Raw genomic sequence first — 19,307 nt, forward strand, 5'->3', positions numbered from 1 at the left:
ATTGATAGATTAAATGCATTTTTTCCAAAGCAGAAACTTTCAAAGTAGATAAATTTTGAACTGCTTGCGTAAATTATAATTACCACAAATAAAGATGTGTTCCCTAATAGCCTTACAAATCTTGAGGTTTCAAGGAAAGACAGACATTAATGGAAATATAGACATGTGGTGCTATTATTTCTCTCGTCTATGGCCTGCCTATTTTCTCTGCACTAACTTCAACAATATTCCCAAAAATTTCTCTATATATAGATCAAATTTTATCAGTTGGGAAAAACAAAATAAATCTTTTGCCAACATATATAATAAAAAAGTACGTGCATGTAGAATAATTTATTTTTTCTTCTTAAACATGCAAATATACTTCTATATTGCTACGATATGTTCGGTTTCTTATTTTCCTTCGTTGTTTTATGTTTTACAGGATGATGATGGCCAAAACATTTCAATTTGTCTGTGTACTTATTTGTTTCTTGGCCATTATTATCAACATTGAGGCTTGTGTAAAAGAAAATGCAACATCAGACATAGATCAGGGATATTATGTCGAAAAAACAGTCGTTCACAATGCTGTATCAGAAGGAGCAGGTTAATTTCCTTCACTAATTTTATGCACATTCTGTGGAAGTGCATGACCATCTCAATTAAAAGATTAAGTTATTTAAGAGAGCGTACTTTTATTTACTCAATTATATTCTCAACACGCCCTTGTGGGCTTAATTTCTTTCATGGGCAAAGCACATGAAAATTCTCTTTTATAACGGGTGACAGAGACTCGACTCAAGGACCTCTACATACTCTGATACCATGTTGAAATATGTGACTATCTCATCGAAAATTGAAACTGTTGGAAAGAGCACACATTTATTTATTCAGTTACATTCTCAACACATTTAATATAATTAAATTAAGTAATTTTTGAATTGCGAAAAGAGTTATAGTAACGTGTTTTTAATGTGGCAGTGTGCTTGGATGGATCACCTCCAGCATACCATTTTGAACCAGGATTCGGAGATGGAGTGGGAAAATGGCTTGTTCATCTTTCGGTAAGTCATATCTAATTAACTATGTATACAATTGTTAGAGTCAAAAATACGCGAGTATACATGGTCGACAAGAAATAGAGTGATGAATAGAATATCGTCCCCGTTGAGACTTATGATTAATTATGAACTAAATTAAATTATTTATGAATTTTCCCCATAAATATATATATATATATATATATATATATATATATATATATATATATATATATAGTGTGTGTGTGTTTTTATTTTTTGGAAACTCTCACATTGTACTTAGGGAGGAGCATGGTGCACAACCGTCGAAGAGTGTCTGAATCGTTCCAAATCTGACTTTGGTTCCTCAAAATATATGAAACCGTGGTGGTTTATAGGAATTTACAGCAAGACTCAGAGTGTAAATCCAGGTTCTGATCTTTGATTAAACTATTACAAGATTTTTTTTATCACAGCAGTTTTATTTTTTAATATGATGTTTCCTAGCCCTTAATTGGGACATTTTTATTCTGTTCTATTAGACATGTCATGACCTGTTTTCTTGATGTAAAATATACAGATTTCTACAATTGGAACAAAGTATTTGTTAGATACTGTGATGGTGGAGCGTTCACAGGAAATGCTGAATACGTTGATCCTGTATGTTCTCTAATTTTAAGTTACTATATAATTTATTATTTATAATATGTAAACATTTACTAGAGAAGAAACTAGCTCTCCTTACTTTTGAGATTATCTTTTTTCCCATGAATTTTACAAGAGAAATATGGAATTAAGTCTAATCACATTCTTCTCTTTATTTTTAAGGCTACCAATCTTCACTTTAGGGGAGCAAGGATTTTTAAAGCAGTAATGGAGGATGTTCTAGCAAAAGGATTGAAGAACGCGCAGAGCGTAAGTAAATTTTAATTTGTCAACTTTTTTCAACGAAAAAAAATCAGAAATAGCTTGATTTACAATTAATAAAATCATATCTCCTCCACTTTTAACACATACTAAGTTAATTATTGCAGGCACTTCTTATCGGAAGTTCTGCCGCAGGATACCCAGCAATGCTATACTGTGATCGCTTTCATAAATTGTTGCCAAATACTCCTAGAGTGAAATGCATGGTTGATGCTGGTTATTTTATCCACGTGTAAGATTTTTATGCATACACATATTTTTTTGTTTAACAAATGATATATTTATACCTGCAATCTAACATTTGGAGCTCTCTTTTTCAAATTATAGGAAGGATCCTCACCAAGCAAGAAATTTTACGCAAATGTATAAAGCAATTGTTAATTTACATGTAAATTCCTATTTCTCTTAGTTAATTATTTTCAAATATATAGAAACATGTTTTTTTTTTATTTTTTGGAACAAACTAATAAGGAAAGCGTGTCATAAAAATTGAAACGGACGTAGATAAGTAATTGTTAAGGAATAAGCAGGGATTTATTCTGTTGTTTTGTTTTTTGGAACAAACTCTTGCTGGTTTGTATGATCTAAACTTATTTATCTGTGCTACTGTGCAGGGATCTGCCAAAACGTTACCAAAATCATGCACTTCGAAAATGAAACCTGAAATGGTACAAACTGCTATACCTATTGAATGAGTTGTTGTTTTGGATCTTTAATTTTTGCCAGTAAACTAATGGTCATATATAAAATTGTTCCAATTCACTACGCGCAGTGCTTCTTCCCGGAGAACATGCAACACAAAATCAAGACACCACTCTATATAGCAATGTCCGCATTTGATAAATTCCAGGTATATTTATCAATTGTTCTCCTTCTGTTTATTGATCCGAGGGTCTATTGGAAACAGTCCTTCTACCTTTACTAGGTAGGGGTAAGGCCTGCGTACATACTATCATCCTCGGGTCCCACTTATGGGAATATATTGGTTTGTTATTATCGTTGTTATTGTTGTTGTTATTATCCTTCCATTTATCTTTCCGTGACAAAATCAAGAATTCACTTAGGGTGATCAAGATTTAATATATATATATATATATATATATATATATATATATATATATATTGTGGGAATATACTGTGTATGTTATTTTATATGTATAAAAGTAATATTTATCCTATATGCATCAACGGTGTATCTAGAATAGAAGCTATGAGTTCAGCCGAATTCACAAAATATAAATCCTGATCCTTCTCATATACACCATATTTTTCGGTAAAGTGGAACCTTTTCGTGACTTCATAAAACTTTTCTCATAGACAAAGCTCACATATGTATCTTCGGCTGTAGTTTGATAATGAATTTACATTATTTTTCTCCATATACTATTTTGCAGATAAATACTACTATATACGATGGGGTAAATACATGCATTGAAGGCGGAAATTGCACTGCAACTGAGAACAAACTCTTCAGAGGTTAGTACTTTCTGGATAACTTTAATTAATTATTAATATTATTCGTTGGTGTATGTTCTAATACTTCTGGATTTGATATTTCAGACTTTAGGTTGGAATTCTTAAATGCTTTGCCCAAAGGAAATAATCCTAAATTAAGAGGAGCTTTCATTGACGCACGCAATCATCATACCCAAGTCCAAGGATGGTGGTCTCCTAAAAATGTCACCACCGTTAAAAATTTGGTACGTATGAGATTATATATTTATTTATTTAAGAGGCGAGCTTTGGCATAACTGGTAATATTGCTGCCATGTGATCAAGAGGTCACGAGTTCGAGATGTGAAAACAATCTCTGGTATAAATGCAGGGTAAGGCTGCGTACAACTAACCCTTGTGGTTCGGCCCTTCCCCGGACCCCGCGCATAGCGAGAGCTTCATGTGACCAGGAGATCACGAGTTCGAGTTGTGGAAACAAGCTCTTATAGAAATACAGGGTATGGTTGCGTACAAAAGACCCTTTTGGTCGGGCCCTTTCCCGGACCCCGCGCATAGCGAGAGCTTCATGTGACTAGGAGGTCACGAATTCGAACTGTGAAAATAATATTTTACAGAAATGCAGATTACGCTGCATACAATAAACCCTTCTGGTCCGGCCCTTCCCCGGACCCCGCGCATAGCGAGAGCTTCATGTGATCAGGAGGTCACGGATTCGAACTGTGGAAACAACCTTTTGTAAAAATGCAGGGTAACGCTGCATACAATATACCCTTGTGGTCCGGCACTTTTCCGAACCCCGCGCATAGCGAGAGCTTCATGTGACAAGGAGGTCACGCGTTCGAGTTGTGGAAATAGCCTCTTGCAGAAATATAGGGTAAGACTGCGTATAATAGACCCTTGTGGTCCGGCTTTTCCCCGTACCCCACGCATAGCGAGAGCTTAGTGCACTTTTTATTTATTTATTTATTTGTGTTTGGGATTGTATACTTATTAACTTATGGTTATTGCTTAGAAGAAATTTCAGGAAAATAGAAAAGGAAAAAAGTAGTTTTATTATGATATTAAATGAAGTGTTTTATATATGCAGAATCTAATGAAGGCATTTGGTGATTGGTACTATGATCGGAACTACACCTATGTGATAGATGAGCGTGACTTGCCAATCTCGGCTATGAATGATGTTAAACCTTGCGACTCCAAGAAGTGACGATGTGCAGTGTTTAATTAAAATCTATAATTATGTCAATGCATGTAATTTTAGTGACCTGATGTATGAGTTGATTTGTTGCTAATATAAATCAATAAAGTGTTTAATTGTGGTTTAATTCAGTAAAGTTCAGAAAGATGAATGTGAGTTTTGTTTTTTTCTTTGTTGTCTCCAGTGATAATTAACATGTCACATATCCCCCCGCTCAGTCGCGATTTTTTGACCGTCCAAGCAGTGGCAGAAGCAAATTTTTTACAAAGGAGATCAAAAAATATAAAAATTAAACATAAAAAAAATATAGGAAAATTCAATACCTAATATATATACACTCTTATATATACCGTGTACTTTTTTAGCAAAGAGGGTTTAGTCCTTCTACTGAACCCTCTTTTGGATCCGCCTCTGCGTGCAAGTTGTCGTCAAAGTCGCCGAAGCTCTAGGGGCGAGATCTTATACCTTTAAATGCAATATATAGTTTTACCTTATAAATAGAGGTATTGAGAATCATGCAGTACACCTGTGAAGTACACTTGAAGAAATAAGAAAACTCTTTCTTACTCTATATATCTTGCTTTCATATCCTTTAATTGTATACTCTATATACAATAAGCTTAATTGTATATAATAACGCATTACTGTATTTTCCTTTGTTCAATCACTTTTGTGGGTTAAACAGTATTTGAGCCATCTCTCATCCTATTTCATTGTACGCCTATTTCATTAACGTCCATCAATGTCCTTATTTGTCTTTGAAATTACAAATATTTTCAAAGTATAAAGTTTAATGTAACACGAGTGAACAGACATCTATGGCAATGAGACAAAGGGAGGACCTTCGAAAAAACAGGGGAGAACCGAGGTTGAAGGAAGCTCCAATATCTGACAGTTGCCATATTTTTGTGCAATTATTCACAAAATTCGGACCGATCATCGGAATATTTTGCAACGTGGCTGAAAATTCTAATAATTGATGTGTGGCTATAATTCATGGTTTAGCACATTATTTGCCTTGTATTTTTATACATTTTAATGATAAACTATACCATATTTGCGTGTAATAGAGTCCATTTTATGTGTAATGTGAATTGGAGATGAAAGTAGAAGAAAAAGGAGACCTACAAGTCAAAAGCGTGTGCGGGGGAATTGAATGAGAGAACCTGGCGACGCCAGGCTTGAAACTGGCGTTGCAAGGCAAAGGCCAGGCTGAAGCTGGCTTTAGGCTGGTGTTGCAAGGCAAAGGCCAGGCTGAAGCTGGCGTTAGGCTGGCGACGCCAGGCCTGGGGCCAGGTCCAATCCGAATTTTGAAGACTTAATTCGTTTCCGGGTTTAACTAGGACTTAGCCTACACGTTTAGGTCTTTTCCTACACATATAAATAGACCTAAAAATGCCACTTGGAGAGAGTGGGGCAACCAGGGAGTTTTGCGACCGGAGGCAAGAACATCACACTTCTTCTCTTCTTTTCCTTTAATCTCATAGTTTATTAGTTCTAGAGTTTTGGGTGCTACAGGAACGTTGTAGTTTGAAGCTTGAATTGTTCTTATTATTTTATCATATTGGTTTATTTATTCAATCTTGCGCTTAATTATTTGATTGATTGATCACCAATTGAATACTATCTACGAATCTAGGATTGAACTCGGGAGAGGGAATTCTAGATTGCATATAAGATTGAGTAGAGCAAGATTTTAACTCTGGGGGGGTGCGGATTTGCGACTAGGATACGAATATATCTAATCGCCTTGCTTGGTTACTATACAAGAATTATTAATGCGTTCTTGTTAATTCTAATTCCATAGGAATATAGGCGTTAGATTAGCTTGAATAGGCGAGTTGTACTTCGGGAGAAGACTAAGAGCAATATTAACCATGTCAACCAATAAATCAGATAAATTAATTAGACGATTTAAGTGAAAAACTCAACGGGATTGTTAGCTAATCCATAGCTCTAGAATATTCACTCACATTGAATTCGTCTTTAAGCTTGTCGTTGTTTTCTTTAATCTCTTAATTTACTATTCCAGATTAATTTTAGTTAAATATTTATACGTTACGATTTGCTTGAATAGATTAATTATTTGGTATAATTTAGTTGATAGTTAATCACAAGTCCCTGTGGATACGATATCTGGACTTACTTACCATCCTATATTACTTGTCGACCACGTATACTTGCGTGTGCGTTTGGGAGTAACAAGTTTTTGGCGCCGTTGCCGGGGACTTAGAAATTAACTATTCTACTAGATTGGATTTTTACTTTTTGTCTATTCAAATTTTTTATTTTTTTTATTTTTATCTTTATTTAATATTTTATTATCTTTGTTGACATGACATCTTGGAATGATAATTGGTCGAATACTGGTTATTCTTATTATGGTGATCCTTGTCCATATTGTGGAGGATCACACTTGTGGCAAAATTATATATCTCAATCTTATGTGTGGAATATTTGTAATATGTGTAGTTGTTAAGGTGGCCATTGGGATGATTGTCCTAATTCTTATTATCCGTCTCAGAGCTCTTATTATAATGTTTCTAATAATGTTTATGAGTTTGATAGGAGCAATGAAGTGGAGGATATGGAACATGATGCTCGTATTATGGACATAATGAAGCAAGTAGCCGAGCAACAAGATGAAAATCAAAAGGCTATTATGGACATGATAAACTAAGTAACAGAGCAACAAGTTCTTGGCACCTTAGCGATCAAAAGACTCCAGGCTAGAATGGACGAATTAATGGCCAATTTTCAAGAAGAACCTCAACTCGACGAAGAAAGTGAGTTCCCACAAGAAGATTACTTTGAAGAATCAGATATCATGAGCCAATCTTGGCTAGAAGAACAAGCTCAACTGGTAAAATTTCATGGGGTTCTACGTAATGGTTTGTCAAATATGGCAGAACAAGATAGACGAAAGAACTGAGCTTAGGCAAGAGATAGATCAATTTAGCTCAGATATCCATGACCTGCAGGCTCAATTGAATAAAAAGGTTGAGGCGTCTGATGCCCTATAATAAATTTTTGTGGATACTGTCCAGCATGTGGAGCGAAAAGAGGAATTCCAACTATTCGATCAAAATATTATTAATGATGTCAAGGTTGACGAAGAGTGCAAAATAGAGGATGTCAAAAATAATACAATTTTGGAGTTGGAGCATATTGGGCCTCATTCTAAACACTTTTCAAGATTGTGTTTGGTAGGTGACATGGGAATTGATCCAGTCGAGCATATGGAGGAGTCAATAGATGAGGAAAAAAGTGCTTATATCCTGAAATTTTCCATACCAAGGAGACAAAATGACATCCCTCACTTAAAGGCTAAGAAGTGCAAGATGCGACATCTATTGCTTGGTTCTTTTGTATTCACACCACCGCCCCAAGAACGTGACAGAAAAGTTGATGCAAAATTGGGGGCGCAATTCATATCCTCAAAGTGGAAGGAAAAGTGGTGAAAGTGATGGCGTCGTGCTGCAACGTTAAATCAAGTGCTTGTTGGGAGGCAACTCAATTCTATTTTTTGTTTTTTACTATGTTTTTCTTGTTGTAGTGTTGTTTTTGTATTTTTTAGGAGTAGGAGCATGGAATAAAGCCAACATGTGAGTGCGAGCATGTGGTTGAAACTGAGTGTGAGGTACCCGCACAAAGGATCATACCTGAGAGAAGTCTGAGTATCCCGTGAGCTGCTAATTCTTCGGCCTTTGGCCTTCCAGGGAGACTATTTTTCCCTCTTGTTATTTATAGTGTGCATTGAGGACATTGCACAATTTTAAGTGTGGGGTGAGGACATTATCTGGGTGATTTTCTGTGCTATCTTAGCTTAGTTGTAATAAAATAAAAAAATAAAAAAAAAGTAGAAAAATGTGACTTCTCCCGACGATGGATCGCATTCGACAGGTATCTTGAGGGATTTAAGTTGAAAGACAAAAAGATTTTCTTTTATTAGGTAATGTAATAATCTCCTCCTTGATTTTTCTTTGTGCCGCGGTTCTTTTCCAAGGGTTTTATTTGAACCGGATTTAGGTATTTTTTTTTAGGAGAGGAGCCATGGTGATGTGAATTGAATTGAAGTAATATTTCTTGACTTTGTTATGCCTTGAGAATAGTGAGTACTTTAGTTGTGACGCTTAGGCTCAGTTTTTGACTCTTGTATAAGTACCTTAAATTGTATAATCTTAACTTTGCTTAACTACTTTGACTAGAGTATCTTGATGAGTCCAATCCTGAGTGAGTTATATGCCATGTGTGTGTGAGGTTTGTGTGTAAATTCTGTGCATTATATTTTATGTCTAGAACTTGTCCCGTGTGTTTGCAAAGCGAAATAATAGTTTTGTTCAGTTTTGGAAGTGATATAGGCATTTCTTTGTTGAACCAATTATATAATTTACCCGCCTTATTGTTATGTATCATCGTTAACCCCTTTGAGCCTGTAATCGTATTTCTTTGGCAACCACATTACAAGTCTTACCCATTTGTTTGAATTAACCATCTATTTGAACCTTTTCATCTCTCATGAGCACTTGAATTGTTATGAACTTTGTAAAAGTTAAAGTGTAGGGTGGTTGGTTTGGTTTTTGAGTGGAACTAATGAAATAAGGAGAAATGTGCATTGTTTTGAAAAAAATAAAATAAGAAATGCCACTTGAATTGAAAAAGAAAGAAAAGAAAAAAAAGTTGTATTGTTGTGAAAACTATTCCTTGATAGTATTAACTCTTGATGTAATTGTGCTTAAAGAAGTATGGAGTTAATATACATAGATGTGAAGGTGGAGTTATGGTTTGACATAAGTGTGGGGTTAAATGTTAAAGTGTATGTATTAAAGTGCTTAGGGAGGTGTAGTTACTCTTATATCCAAATGTATCCTACCCGACCTACAACCTACATTACAACCAATGAAAGTCCTACTTGATCTTAGATTGAATGAGCTCGATTAGTCGAGTATTACACTATGGACAACCTATGATGCATCTTTTGTAGCATATGAATGTTATTTATGAGAATGAGTGAATTCTTTCTAACTTGAGTTCCTAATTGTTCTTAAAATTTTATTGTGTGTGGAACTACTCTCTTTTGTTGTGTAAGGGCACTTGATTCATGAAGGAAAGGTAATGTCATTGACCTCTATGTAAGAGTAAGTGAGTGAATTATGAAATAATGCATGGTACTTGTGAGTCAAATCTTGAGGTGAAGATGTTACACCCTTGTGCTTAGTCTATTTTAAAGATTCTTCGCATACTGAGTTAAGGGAATTGCTTAATAGGTTGTGTCTATAAGTGTAGTTTAATTGCTCGAGGACGAGCAATATTCAAGTGTGGGGTATTGATGTGTGGCTATAATTCATGGTTTAGCACATTATTTGCCTTGCATTTTTATACGTTTTAATGATAAAGTACACCTTATTTGCGTGTAATAGGGTCCATTTTATGTGTAGGTGAATTGGAGATGAAAGTAGAAGAAAAAGGAGACTTACAAGTCAAAAGCGTGTGCGGGAGATTTGAATGACAGAACCTGGCGACGCCAGGCTTGAAGCTGGCTTTAGGCTGGCGTTGCATGGAAAAGGACCGGCTGAAGCTGGCGTTAGGCTGGCGACGCCAGGCCTGGGGCCAGGTCCAATCCGAGTTTTGAAGACTTAATTCATTTTCGGGTTTGACTAGGACTTGGCCTACACATTTAGGTCTTTTCCTACATATATAAATAGACCTAAAAACGCCACTTGGAGAGAGTGGGGCGACCAGGGAGTTTTGCGACCGGAGGCAAGAACATCACGCTTAGAGGAGGCTTCTAACTAGTTTTTCTTCTCTTCTTTTCCTTTAATCTCATAGTTTATTAGTTCTAGAGTTTTGGGTGCTACATGAACGTTGTAGTTTGAAGCTTGAATTGTTCTTATTATTTTATCATATTGGTTTATTTATTCAATCTTGCGCTTAGTTATTTGATTGATTGATCACTAATTGAATACTATCTACGAATCTACGATTGAACTCGGGAGAGAGAATTCTAGATTACATATAAGATTGAGTAGAGCAAGATCTTAACTCTGGGGGGGGGGGAGGGGATTTGCGGTTAGGATAAGAATATACCTAATCACCTTGCTTGGTTACTATACAGGAATTATTAATGTGTTCTTGTTAATTCTAATTCCATAGTTCGGGAGAAGGCTACGAGCAATATTAACCATGTCAACCAATAAATCAGATAAATTAATTAGACCATTTAAGTGAAAAACTCAACGGGATTGTTAGCTATCCCATAACTCTAGAATTTTCACTCACATTGAATTCGTCTTTAAGCTTGTCGTTGTTTTCTTTAATCTCTTAATTTACTATTCCAGATTAATTTTAGTTAAATATTTATACGTTACGATTTGCTTGAATAGATTAATTATTTAGTTTAATTTAGTTGATAGTTAATAACAAGTTCCTGTGGGTACGATATCTGGACTTACAATCCTATATTACTTGTCAACCACGTATATACTTGCGTGTGCGTTTGAGAGTAACAATAATCGTCAGACAGGATTTTTGGTGCTTTAGAATTTTGAACATCGTGCTTTACTGTTTCCAATTAATTATTCTAGTTGTCAACAAATATAGATATGTATTCTTTTCTTCTCCTCTTTTTCTCTTCTCGACGGAGCGTGGAAAAAGTAGTGAAAAGTGGTTAATTGAACATCTTTCATCAATTTATATATATATATATATATATATATATATATATATATATATATATAATCTTAAGCACCCTTAGCGAAATTCTTGACTTCGCCGCTGATTTCAAAGTTGTTACTTTATGAAATATACTTTTGAAAATACTCGAAAGCCAAATAATTAAAGAATGTAGTGATAATGCAATCATTTAAACAGTGTAGTTATTCTTCTTTTTCTCCCCCTATTTTCGGGAAAACTTTCAAAATATTCATCATCGGAGGGGACCATTTTATTAACTCTTATTACAAGAGAAGGCATCTTTATCTCTCTTTGAGATTTATCACTTTCTTTTTTTCGATTTTATGAGATTCATCACTAGGTTTCTTTTTCATTTGTTTTCGTATAGAAGTGAACGTAAAACAAAAGGTCTATTGAGCGGAAATTCTATTTTAAGTGTTTTTATTTTTCCTTGTTTGCTGTGTTCACTAGACAAATCATTCTGCCAACTAAGCAAATAGAGAAAAAAATAATTCAAAAAAAAAAGGAGTCTAGACTTCTATTTAGTTTGTAGAATACCTTTTGATTTGAACTAGTTTTCTCCGAATTTTAGGTCCATTTTTAAAACACTGTTGTCTAACTTCAATATAGTAACAACAACAACAACAACTCAGTATAATCCCACTAGTGGGTCTGGGAAGGGTAGCGTGTACGCAGACCTTACCCCTACCCTGGGATAGAGAGGCTATTTCCAAATGACCCTCGGCATCCTTCCCTCCAAGAATTCTCCACCTTGCTCTTGGGGTGACTCGAACTCACAATCTCTTGGTTGGAAGTGGAGGGTGCTTACCATCAGAGCAACCCACCTTGTCTAACTTCAATCTAGTGCTAGAGCAAAATGGATAGTTAGAATTTTACGTTACTTCAACTAGTTTAAATTTGTGATACCGAATAATCTGAGTCATTAAAAAAAATTTAGTAGAGAACTCTTTCCAACATGAATTTAAATTAGTCAGGTTAGTGAGTTTGATACCACATGAGAACCAAAAGAAATCCCAAGGATACATCAAATGAGAAAAAAAATAAATTGACATAAAATTTGCCTAAAAATTTGGATAGTAATTTGAATCACTGCAATAATAATCTACTTTCCTTACAATAACAAGTGCAGGCATCGGATCTTACACTTATTGCATAATTATACTAGATTTATAAATTATTCTATGCGAAAAAGATTGTAAAATAAGAATAAGTTTATCAACAATATTTTGGTAGGATAACTAAAACAGAAACGCGTCCTTAAACTAAAGCAACAAAATCCTTCTTGTATTATTTACTACTATAATTTAACAACCATGATATTATTATTAATAGCGTAAGAATTATTAGATTATTATTTATTGCATAACCATATTTGTGCTATGATTTTTACATATTTAGCTGACGAATCGAATGTGTTGCACGTAATTATCATATGATGATTGTGTACGGGTAAAATAGGGGATAAAGTTACCCCCAATTTTCCGACGAAGAAACAAGAAGACAACGTGGTTTGACGCAGTCTTGGGTAAAGTCGAGGGCTCTCACAGATCAGAGCCCGGGGGGGGGGGGGGGATGACGCTCCAAAAATCAGATATGGCCAAAAATTGGGAGAATCGAGCTCGAGCAAAACGAAGAATCGAACCTAAAGGGAAGATGGTTAGAGGACAAACTGGGGGCCGAAATATCCGCCATCAACCGAATATTACGGTACGAATCTCGTCCGATATTAACTGTGGATCATTGATTTACTAGAAGAGAAATATTTTTACCTTATTTAGACTTGTGCTAGGACTGAAACTCACCTACTATATAAAGGGGAGAACCTTTTCATTTTAGGGACCACTGTTGGCACGCATATCAAAGCAATAAAGTTTATTTTTGTCTTCTACCTATTATTCAATGTGTTCTTCAACTACTCATTTCTTTAGTTGCAACCGAGCCCATCTCGAGGGCTCGATCGGAACCGATTTTAGCGTTCAACTTAAAGCCAGGCTTAATTGTTCCATCACGTTTGGTTTGATCGTTTTATTTTCTCTTTAATTTAATTATTTGTTGTTCTTAGATCATTCGTGTTAGATTAAATCACGTATCCTTTAAACGGCATATAAATTTAATTGTGACCTTATTTTAAGGGTAAACAATTTGACGTCCACCACAGGGCTAAGAATAATAGTGGTGATTTAATACGAATCTCTATAACACACCTTATTTTACACTTGATCTTTGAAGTTTGATTTCATGTCTATTCAAAATGTCAAATTCTCAGTTTACTCACTTGAACGTTGATGCCGAGTTAGGCCACCACGGTAAAAATAATAACGTGGTATCAAGCAATGGCGTACCCCCTATTGACCCTAGTGGCGTTCCAATCGCTGACCCAACCGACGCCAATTCACAATTTGTCATCAATATCAACTTGCCAACTGATCCTGAAAACAGCATTTGCGGGGCACCCCAGCTATAGGCTCGAAAAGCGCCCGAAGAGGGAGGCGATGGAGTTGGCTTACGATTGAATTTTGAAATTTTACAAGCTTGGCAAGTGAAAATAGCACAACTGCAGAGTCAAAATCATGCACAGAACACGGCCGAACCCGAGCAGGTCGAAGAAGATGCTCGGAGAGAAGAACGGATTGTCACAGAACCAGATGGGTTTGGACCCGGGGAAACTTCCGAGGTGATGAAAATGCTCGAAGCACTAACAAAACGGGTGGAGTCCGGAAAAAAAAAAGATAGAAGAAAATGACAAAAAGGCGGAGACTCACAATTCAAGGGTCAATCTTATCCCGTGAGTGCGTCCAATATTGAAAGGGACGGATTCCAAAAAGTTCATTCAAAAACCTTTTCCTCTAAGTGCGGCACTGAAGCCAATTACGAAAAAAGGTTTGGAATGCCTGATATTCCCAAATATAATGGATCTAAACGAGCATGTGACCTCCTACATGTGTGCAATAAAAGGTGATGACCTCGAGGACAAGATCGAGTCGGTGTTGCTGAAGAAATTTGGGAAAACCTTATCCAAGGGAGTGATGATATGGTAAGATAACTTACCTCCAAATTCTATTAATTCGTTTGCTATGTTTGCAAATGTCCTCGTTAAAGCCCATGCCGACTCTATCAAAGTTGGAACGAGGAAATCAGACCTATTCAAAGTCAGCTGGGTTGTTCATGAATTTACCCAAGAACTCAACCCCCAGAGTTCGGTTGCTTCTCAACAATTGAAGTAAAAATTGGTAGAGTACCCTGCGGTTACCTAGGACGATATTCACAATATGCACCAGTCAAAGATCAGAGTCGAGGATGACCAGTTGGGAGCTTCATCGGGATCTGTTTACCCCAACAGAGAGAACGGCATGTCTAAAAGAATTATGAATCAGGAGCTGAGGCCACCCCGAGATCAACACCAGCCATACATCTCGGATAGAAAAGGAAACGGACCCAAGTGCCACCCGACCAGGAACGATAGGAGAAATGACCAGGGTCCAAGCAACCAAGGTTTGGTAAGTAGAAACGGCTTCTACAAATCACTCAGGAGCAGAGAAACCATGACACTATCATAATATAACTTTAAGGTGGATGAGGCGAGTATAGTATCAGCCATCGGCCACATCAAGGAGACCAAATAGCCAAGGCCACTCTAGTCTGATCCCTCACAGAGGGATCCCAACTTGTTATGTAAATATCATGGTACTCACAATCACAAGACTGAGGATTGTAGACAGTTAATGGAAGAAATGGCTTGCATATTCAACAATGGGCATCTTCAGGAATTCCTAAGTGAGCGAGCCAAAAATTATTTCAAAAATAGGGACGCCAACAAACAAATTAAGTAGGAAGAACCTGAACATGTGATCAATATGATCATCAGAGGAGTAGATGTCCCACAAGGGCCGATGATATAACGCACCAAAGTTTCTATCACAAGAGAAAAATGCACTCGAGAATATGTTCCATAGGGGTCCATCTTGTTCAGCGACGAGGACGCCGAGGGCATCATTCAACCTCACAACGATGCACTGGTGATATCTGTACTTATTAATAAATCTCGAGTTAAGTGTGTGTTAATTGATCCAGGTAGCTCGCTAACATCATCCGATGGAGAGTCGTGGAACATCTGGGACTGATGGATCAGATCGTACTAGCAGTTCGAGTGTTGAACGGGTTCAATATGGCGTACGAGACAACTAAAGGTGAAATCACCCTACCGGTCAACACATCTGGAACCACCCAGGAGACAATGTTCTATGTAATCGAGGGGGGTTTGAGATACAACGCCTTGTTAGGGAGACCATGGGTCCACATCATGAGGGTTGTGCCATCAACCTTGCATCAAGAATTGAAATTCCCAATCCCAAGTGGAATCAAAACAGTCGATGGGGAATAACCGGCCACGGAGGAGATGTTTGTTGTCGAGGAAGTAAGCCCGGTGCCTGCAACCACGACATCAAGGGGTGGGGACTGGCCGAGGGAAAAGGCACCAAATAGCAATCACCAACCCCGACCCCGACCGGGCCGGAGAAACAGGAGGGACACTTAGTGAGTGAGGAAGATGACTTCGGAGTCCCAAGATCCTTCATAGCACCTGATGATACAGATGCCTCTAAGTCACAAGTTATATTGATCGAGCACTTACCGGACATAAAGGTATACCTGAGCTCGGGATTAACCCCTCGAGTTCACAAAAATACTCATTGATTTCCTTAAAGTTTATGCCGATTGTTTTGCCTGGTCCACTTAGATATCACAGGAATCCCGCTGAAGGTAATAACTCACAAATTGAGCTTGGATATGAAATTTCACCCGATCAAATAGAAGAGGAGGACGCAGTCTGAAATTAAGCACACATTCATCAAAGATGAGGTATCTAAATTCTTAAAAATAGGTTCCATTCGGGAGGTTACATACCCAGATTGGATAGCTAACGTAGTAGTCATGCCTAAAAAAGGAAACAAGCTTAGAATGTGTATAGATTATAAGGATTTGAACTAGGCATTCCCTAAGGATTCGTTTCCTTTTCCTAACATCGACCGAATGATCGATGCAACGGCTGGGCACGAGACATTGAGTTTTCTCGATGCCTATTCTAGGTACAACCAAATACGGATGGACCCAGAAGATCAAGAGAAGACTTCTTTCATAACTAAATACGTCGCCTACTGTTATAACATGATGACTTTTGTGTTAAAAAATGTCGGTGCCACTTATCAACTCTTAGTTAACCGAATGTTCGAGTAACAGATAGGGAAATTAATGGAGGTTGATATTGACGATGTGTTAGTTAAGTCCCAATGAGCAGAGGATCATTTGAAACATTTGCAGGAAACGTTTGACATAATAAGGAAATACAAATGAAGTAGAACTCGGAGAATACCTTCAAAGTCGGCTCGGGCATGTTCCTCCGTTTCATGGTATCCAATCGAGGAATAGAGATCAACTTGGATAAAATAAATCCCATATAAGATATCACCGTGATTGATAATGTTAAGGCAGTGCAGAGGCTGACTGTGCGGATTACTACATTGGGCCGTTTATTTTGAGGTCATCGGACAAAAGCCACCGATTTTTCTCTTTGCTAAAGAAGAAGAACGACTTCTTTTTGTCACACCCTGAACCTGGGGGCGAGACCGGCACCCAGTGCCTCACCTATCCTTGCGTACCAACTTGCGACTAATGGACTCTAAACATATAATGTCATACTTTGGCCGTGGACCACATTGCAAGACAATTGCGAATACTGACTAAACATCAATATAATGCTGGGCCGACAAGGCCGTCATAACTACTGCAGCTGGCAAATCAACAAAATATACATAAAAGGCCTACAAGCCTAAAATACTACAATAACTGACATTATATATCTACAAGCCTATACTGATGGATATACTGTGATCGGAACAGGACCACGACCTACTCATATCATATATACACAAGATGTACATAAAGCTCTAGACCCGACAACTCCGAAGGGCATGGAGCTTACCGATCAAGCTGAACTCGGGCAACACTTAATGAGAAGGTCTACCCGTCTGTCTGTCTGAACCTGCACGCATGAAATGCAGCGCCCCCATAAAAGGGACGTCAGTACAAAATAATGTACTGAGTATGTAAGGAAATATACTGAAAGCTGAAACTGAACTGATAATATATTAACTGAAAGTAACTGGGAGTCAAAGATAATCTGAAGATATTCTCAATTGCTGATACTGACTCAACTCTCTCAATATAGTAAGTAAAACAGTTATCCGGCCTTATAAGGTTCGGTATATATAACTGCTCTGCCGTAGTAGGCTCGCTCATAGGTGCTCGGCCATACTAGGCTCTGTATCTCGGCCAACTGGGCTCACTCGTAGGCGCTCGGTCACAGTAGGCTAGGTATATAACTTACCATCTGATCTGAGGTTGCCCAATAGAAACCTGCCCAATGATTATAGCTCGATGGTAATGAAAATACTGTAATACTGTATATATAGGCTCTCTGCTCTCTTGACTAGAAGAAGACAATACTCAATTAAATATGAAGTCCCAATAAGGAGAATACTGTAATTTAGGAGACTAGGATAATGTATATAAATTCGGGAGTATGAACTTCTCTTTATGCCTCGTTATCAAACACATGTAATTATGAGATCATGCCAAAATGAAGGAAGGGCTTTACCTTAGCCGGTTCTCTTGACAATCCCTCTAATACACGTCAATTGCGACAACATATAATCGGCAAGATCGGAGTAGGGAAGAATCCATATGATATTCTTGAGAAAGATTGTACCGTACTCCCTTATAATCAAAATCTCACGTTGCGATAACATTAGGTAGACTTCGTATGAAATCTTTGAATCAATTTCGTTGCTATTGCAACATTAGATTTTCTGAAGCTTTAAGAATGAGAATTCCATCCGTTAGCTAACTTGGCATCCAACTTTCTGGTCTAATTCTAAAGCGGCAAGCATGCCATAACTCATCATCCAAACCAAGTTATATTACCACTAAATCTCCAATTTATGCCATAATGTGGCTGGTCTAATTTTCCAAGTTATATTACCACTATAGAAACCACAATCCAAGGAACATTTCACGTGTAAACAAGGCATGTTGTGTCTTATGATTCATCATTCATATTGGTGCCATTTTGACTTAGCTTAATGCCAAGTGGCAGCCCCAACAAGTATCCTTATCCACTCATTTTCTTAATTAACTAGTTAATTCTCCACTAATCCAATAATTACTCAATTATGCACATAATTAGTAATTATCTCAAATTACTTAAAATACTACTTGCTTTTAACACACTTTATACACCTTACTATCATGGTCATGTGGTACCTTGTATGGCACTAGTCCATAAATACCGGGTATTATAGCTCGGACCATATTTTATCCCAAATTGTCAAATTTCAACGAAACTCATTTTCTTCGATTTGCTTACCCTCTCACTTTCACGAATTTACTTATCCCTTGTTTGAAATAGCATATTACCTATAATCCCAAAATAATCTCATTCCCGAGCTTACGTCGATTAACTTACGATAAAACTTTAATGTACAAAAATACGGTATGTAACATCTCATTTCCGAGCTTTCATCAATTTATTTATGGCGTACTTTCACGTACAAAAGAATATGGGGTGTAACATTATTCCCCCCTTTGGAACATTCGTCCTCGAATGTTGACTGATGCACTTATCATTCTCATAACCCATAGCTCTTGCAAATACTTTAATATTCTCCTTGCCATTTAGGCAACTATTCTTTGAATAAATCCAAAAGCCAGGGCATTCCCCCCTTTAGTCCTCTTTCTCATACCACGACTTTCCTCCAGCTCTTAGCTAATCTCTAGGCCTCACTTCGTGAACATATACAAAATTATGTCAAGTTGTCCCCCTGGGTGTCAATAGCTTTACTACATCTAAGTAGGCCATACTATACCATAACTCTTACTTCGATTTATTGTTACTGAGGTCTGCGACCAAACTCCAGGTTACTCTCGTTGCTTATCCTATATGCATAAAGCTAAGTCTTTTAGTGCTTTCTCATTACTGT

General features: G+C 37.0%; 1 protein-coding gene across 1 annotated transcript; it reads left to right on the forward strand.

Moving 5' to 3' along the window:
- The first annotated feature begins 237 nt into the window (after positions 1 to 237).
- On the forward strand, positions 238 to 4,708 carry LOC107772877 (pectin acetylesterase 7-like). Its single transcript, XM_075229787.1, has 13 exons — positions 238 to 313; positions 425 to 588; positions 964 to 1,046; positions 1,306 to 1,432; positions 1,582 to 1,661; positions 1,830 to 1,916; positions 2,036 to 2,160; positions 2,256 to 2,316; positions 2,543 to 2,596; positions 2,701 to 2,778; positions 3,323 to 3,404; positions 3,489 to 3,628; positions 4,471 to 4,708. Exons 2-13 carry the CDS (start codon positions 426 to 428, stop codon positions 4,588 to 4,590), a joined length of 1,200 nt encoding a protein of 399 aa, XP_075085888.1. The 5' UTR covers positions 238 to 313; position 425; the 3' UTR covers positions 4,591 to 4,708.
- The last annotated feature ends 14,599 nt before the right edge of the window (positions 4,709 to 19,307 follow it).

Source organism: Nicotiana tabacum, chromosome 14 (assembly GCF_000715075.1).
Source record: "Nicotiana tabacum cultivar K326 chromosome 14, ASM71507v2, whole genome shotgun sequence".
Lineage (NCBI taxonomy): Eukaryota > Viridiplantae > Streptophyta > Magnoliopsida > Solanales > Solanaceae > Nicotiana > Nicotiana tabacum.

Coding starts and splice junctions, on each gene's coding strand:
- LOC107772877 (XM_075229787.1), top strand. CDS start 426: ATGATGATGGCCAAAACATTTCAATTTGTCTGTGTACTTATTTGTTTC. Junction 2,161..2,255: donor GCTGGTTATTTTATCCACGT/GTAAGATTTTTA, acceptor TTCAAATTATAG/GAAGGATCCTCACCAAGCAA. Junction 2,597..2,700: donor CGAAAATGAAACCTGAAATG/GTACAAACTGCT, acceptor CACTACGCGCAG/TGCTTCTTCCCGGAGAACAT.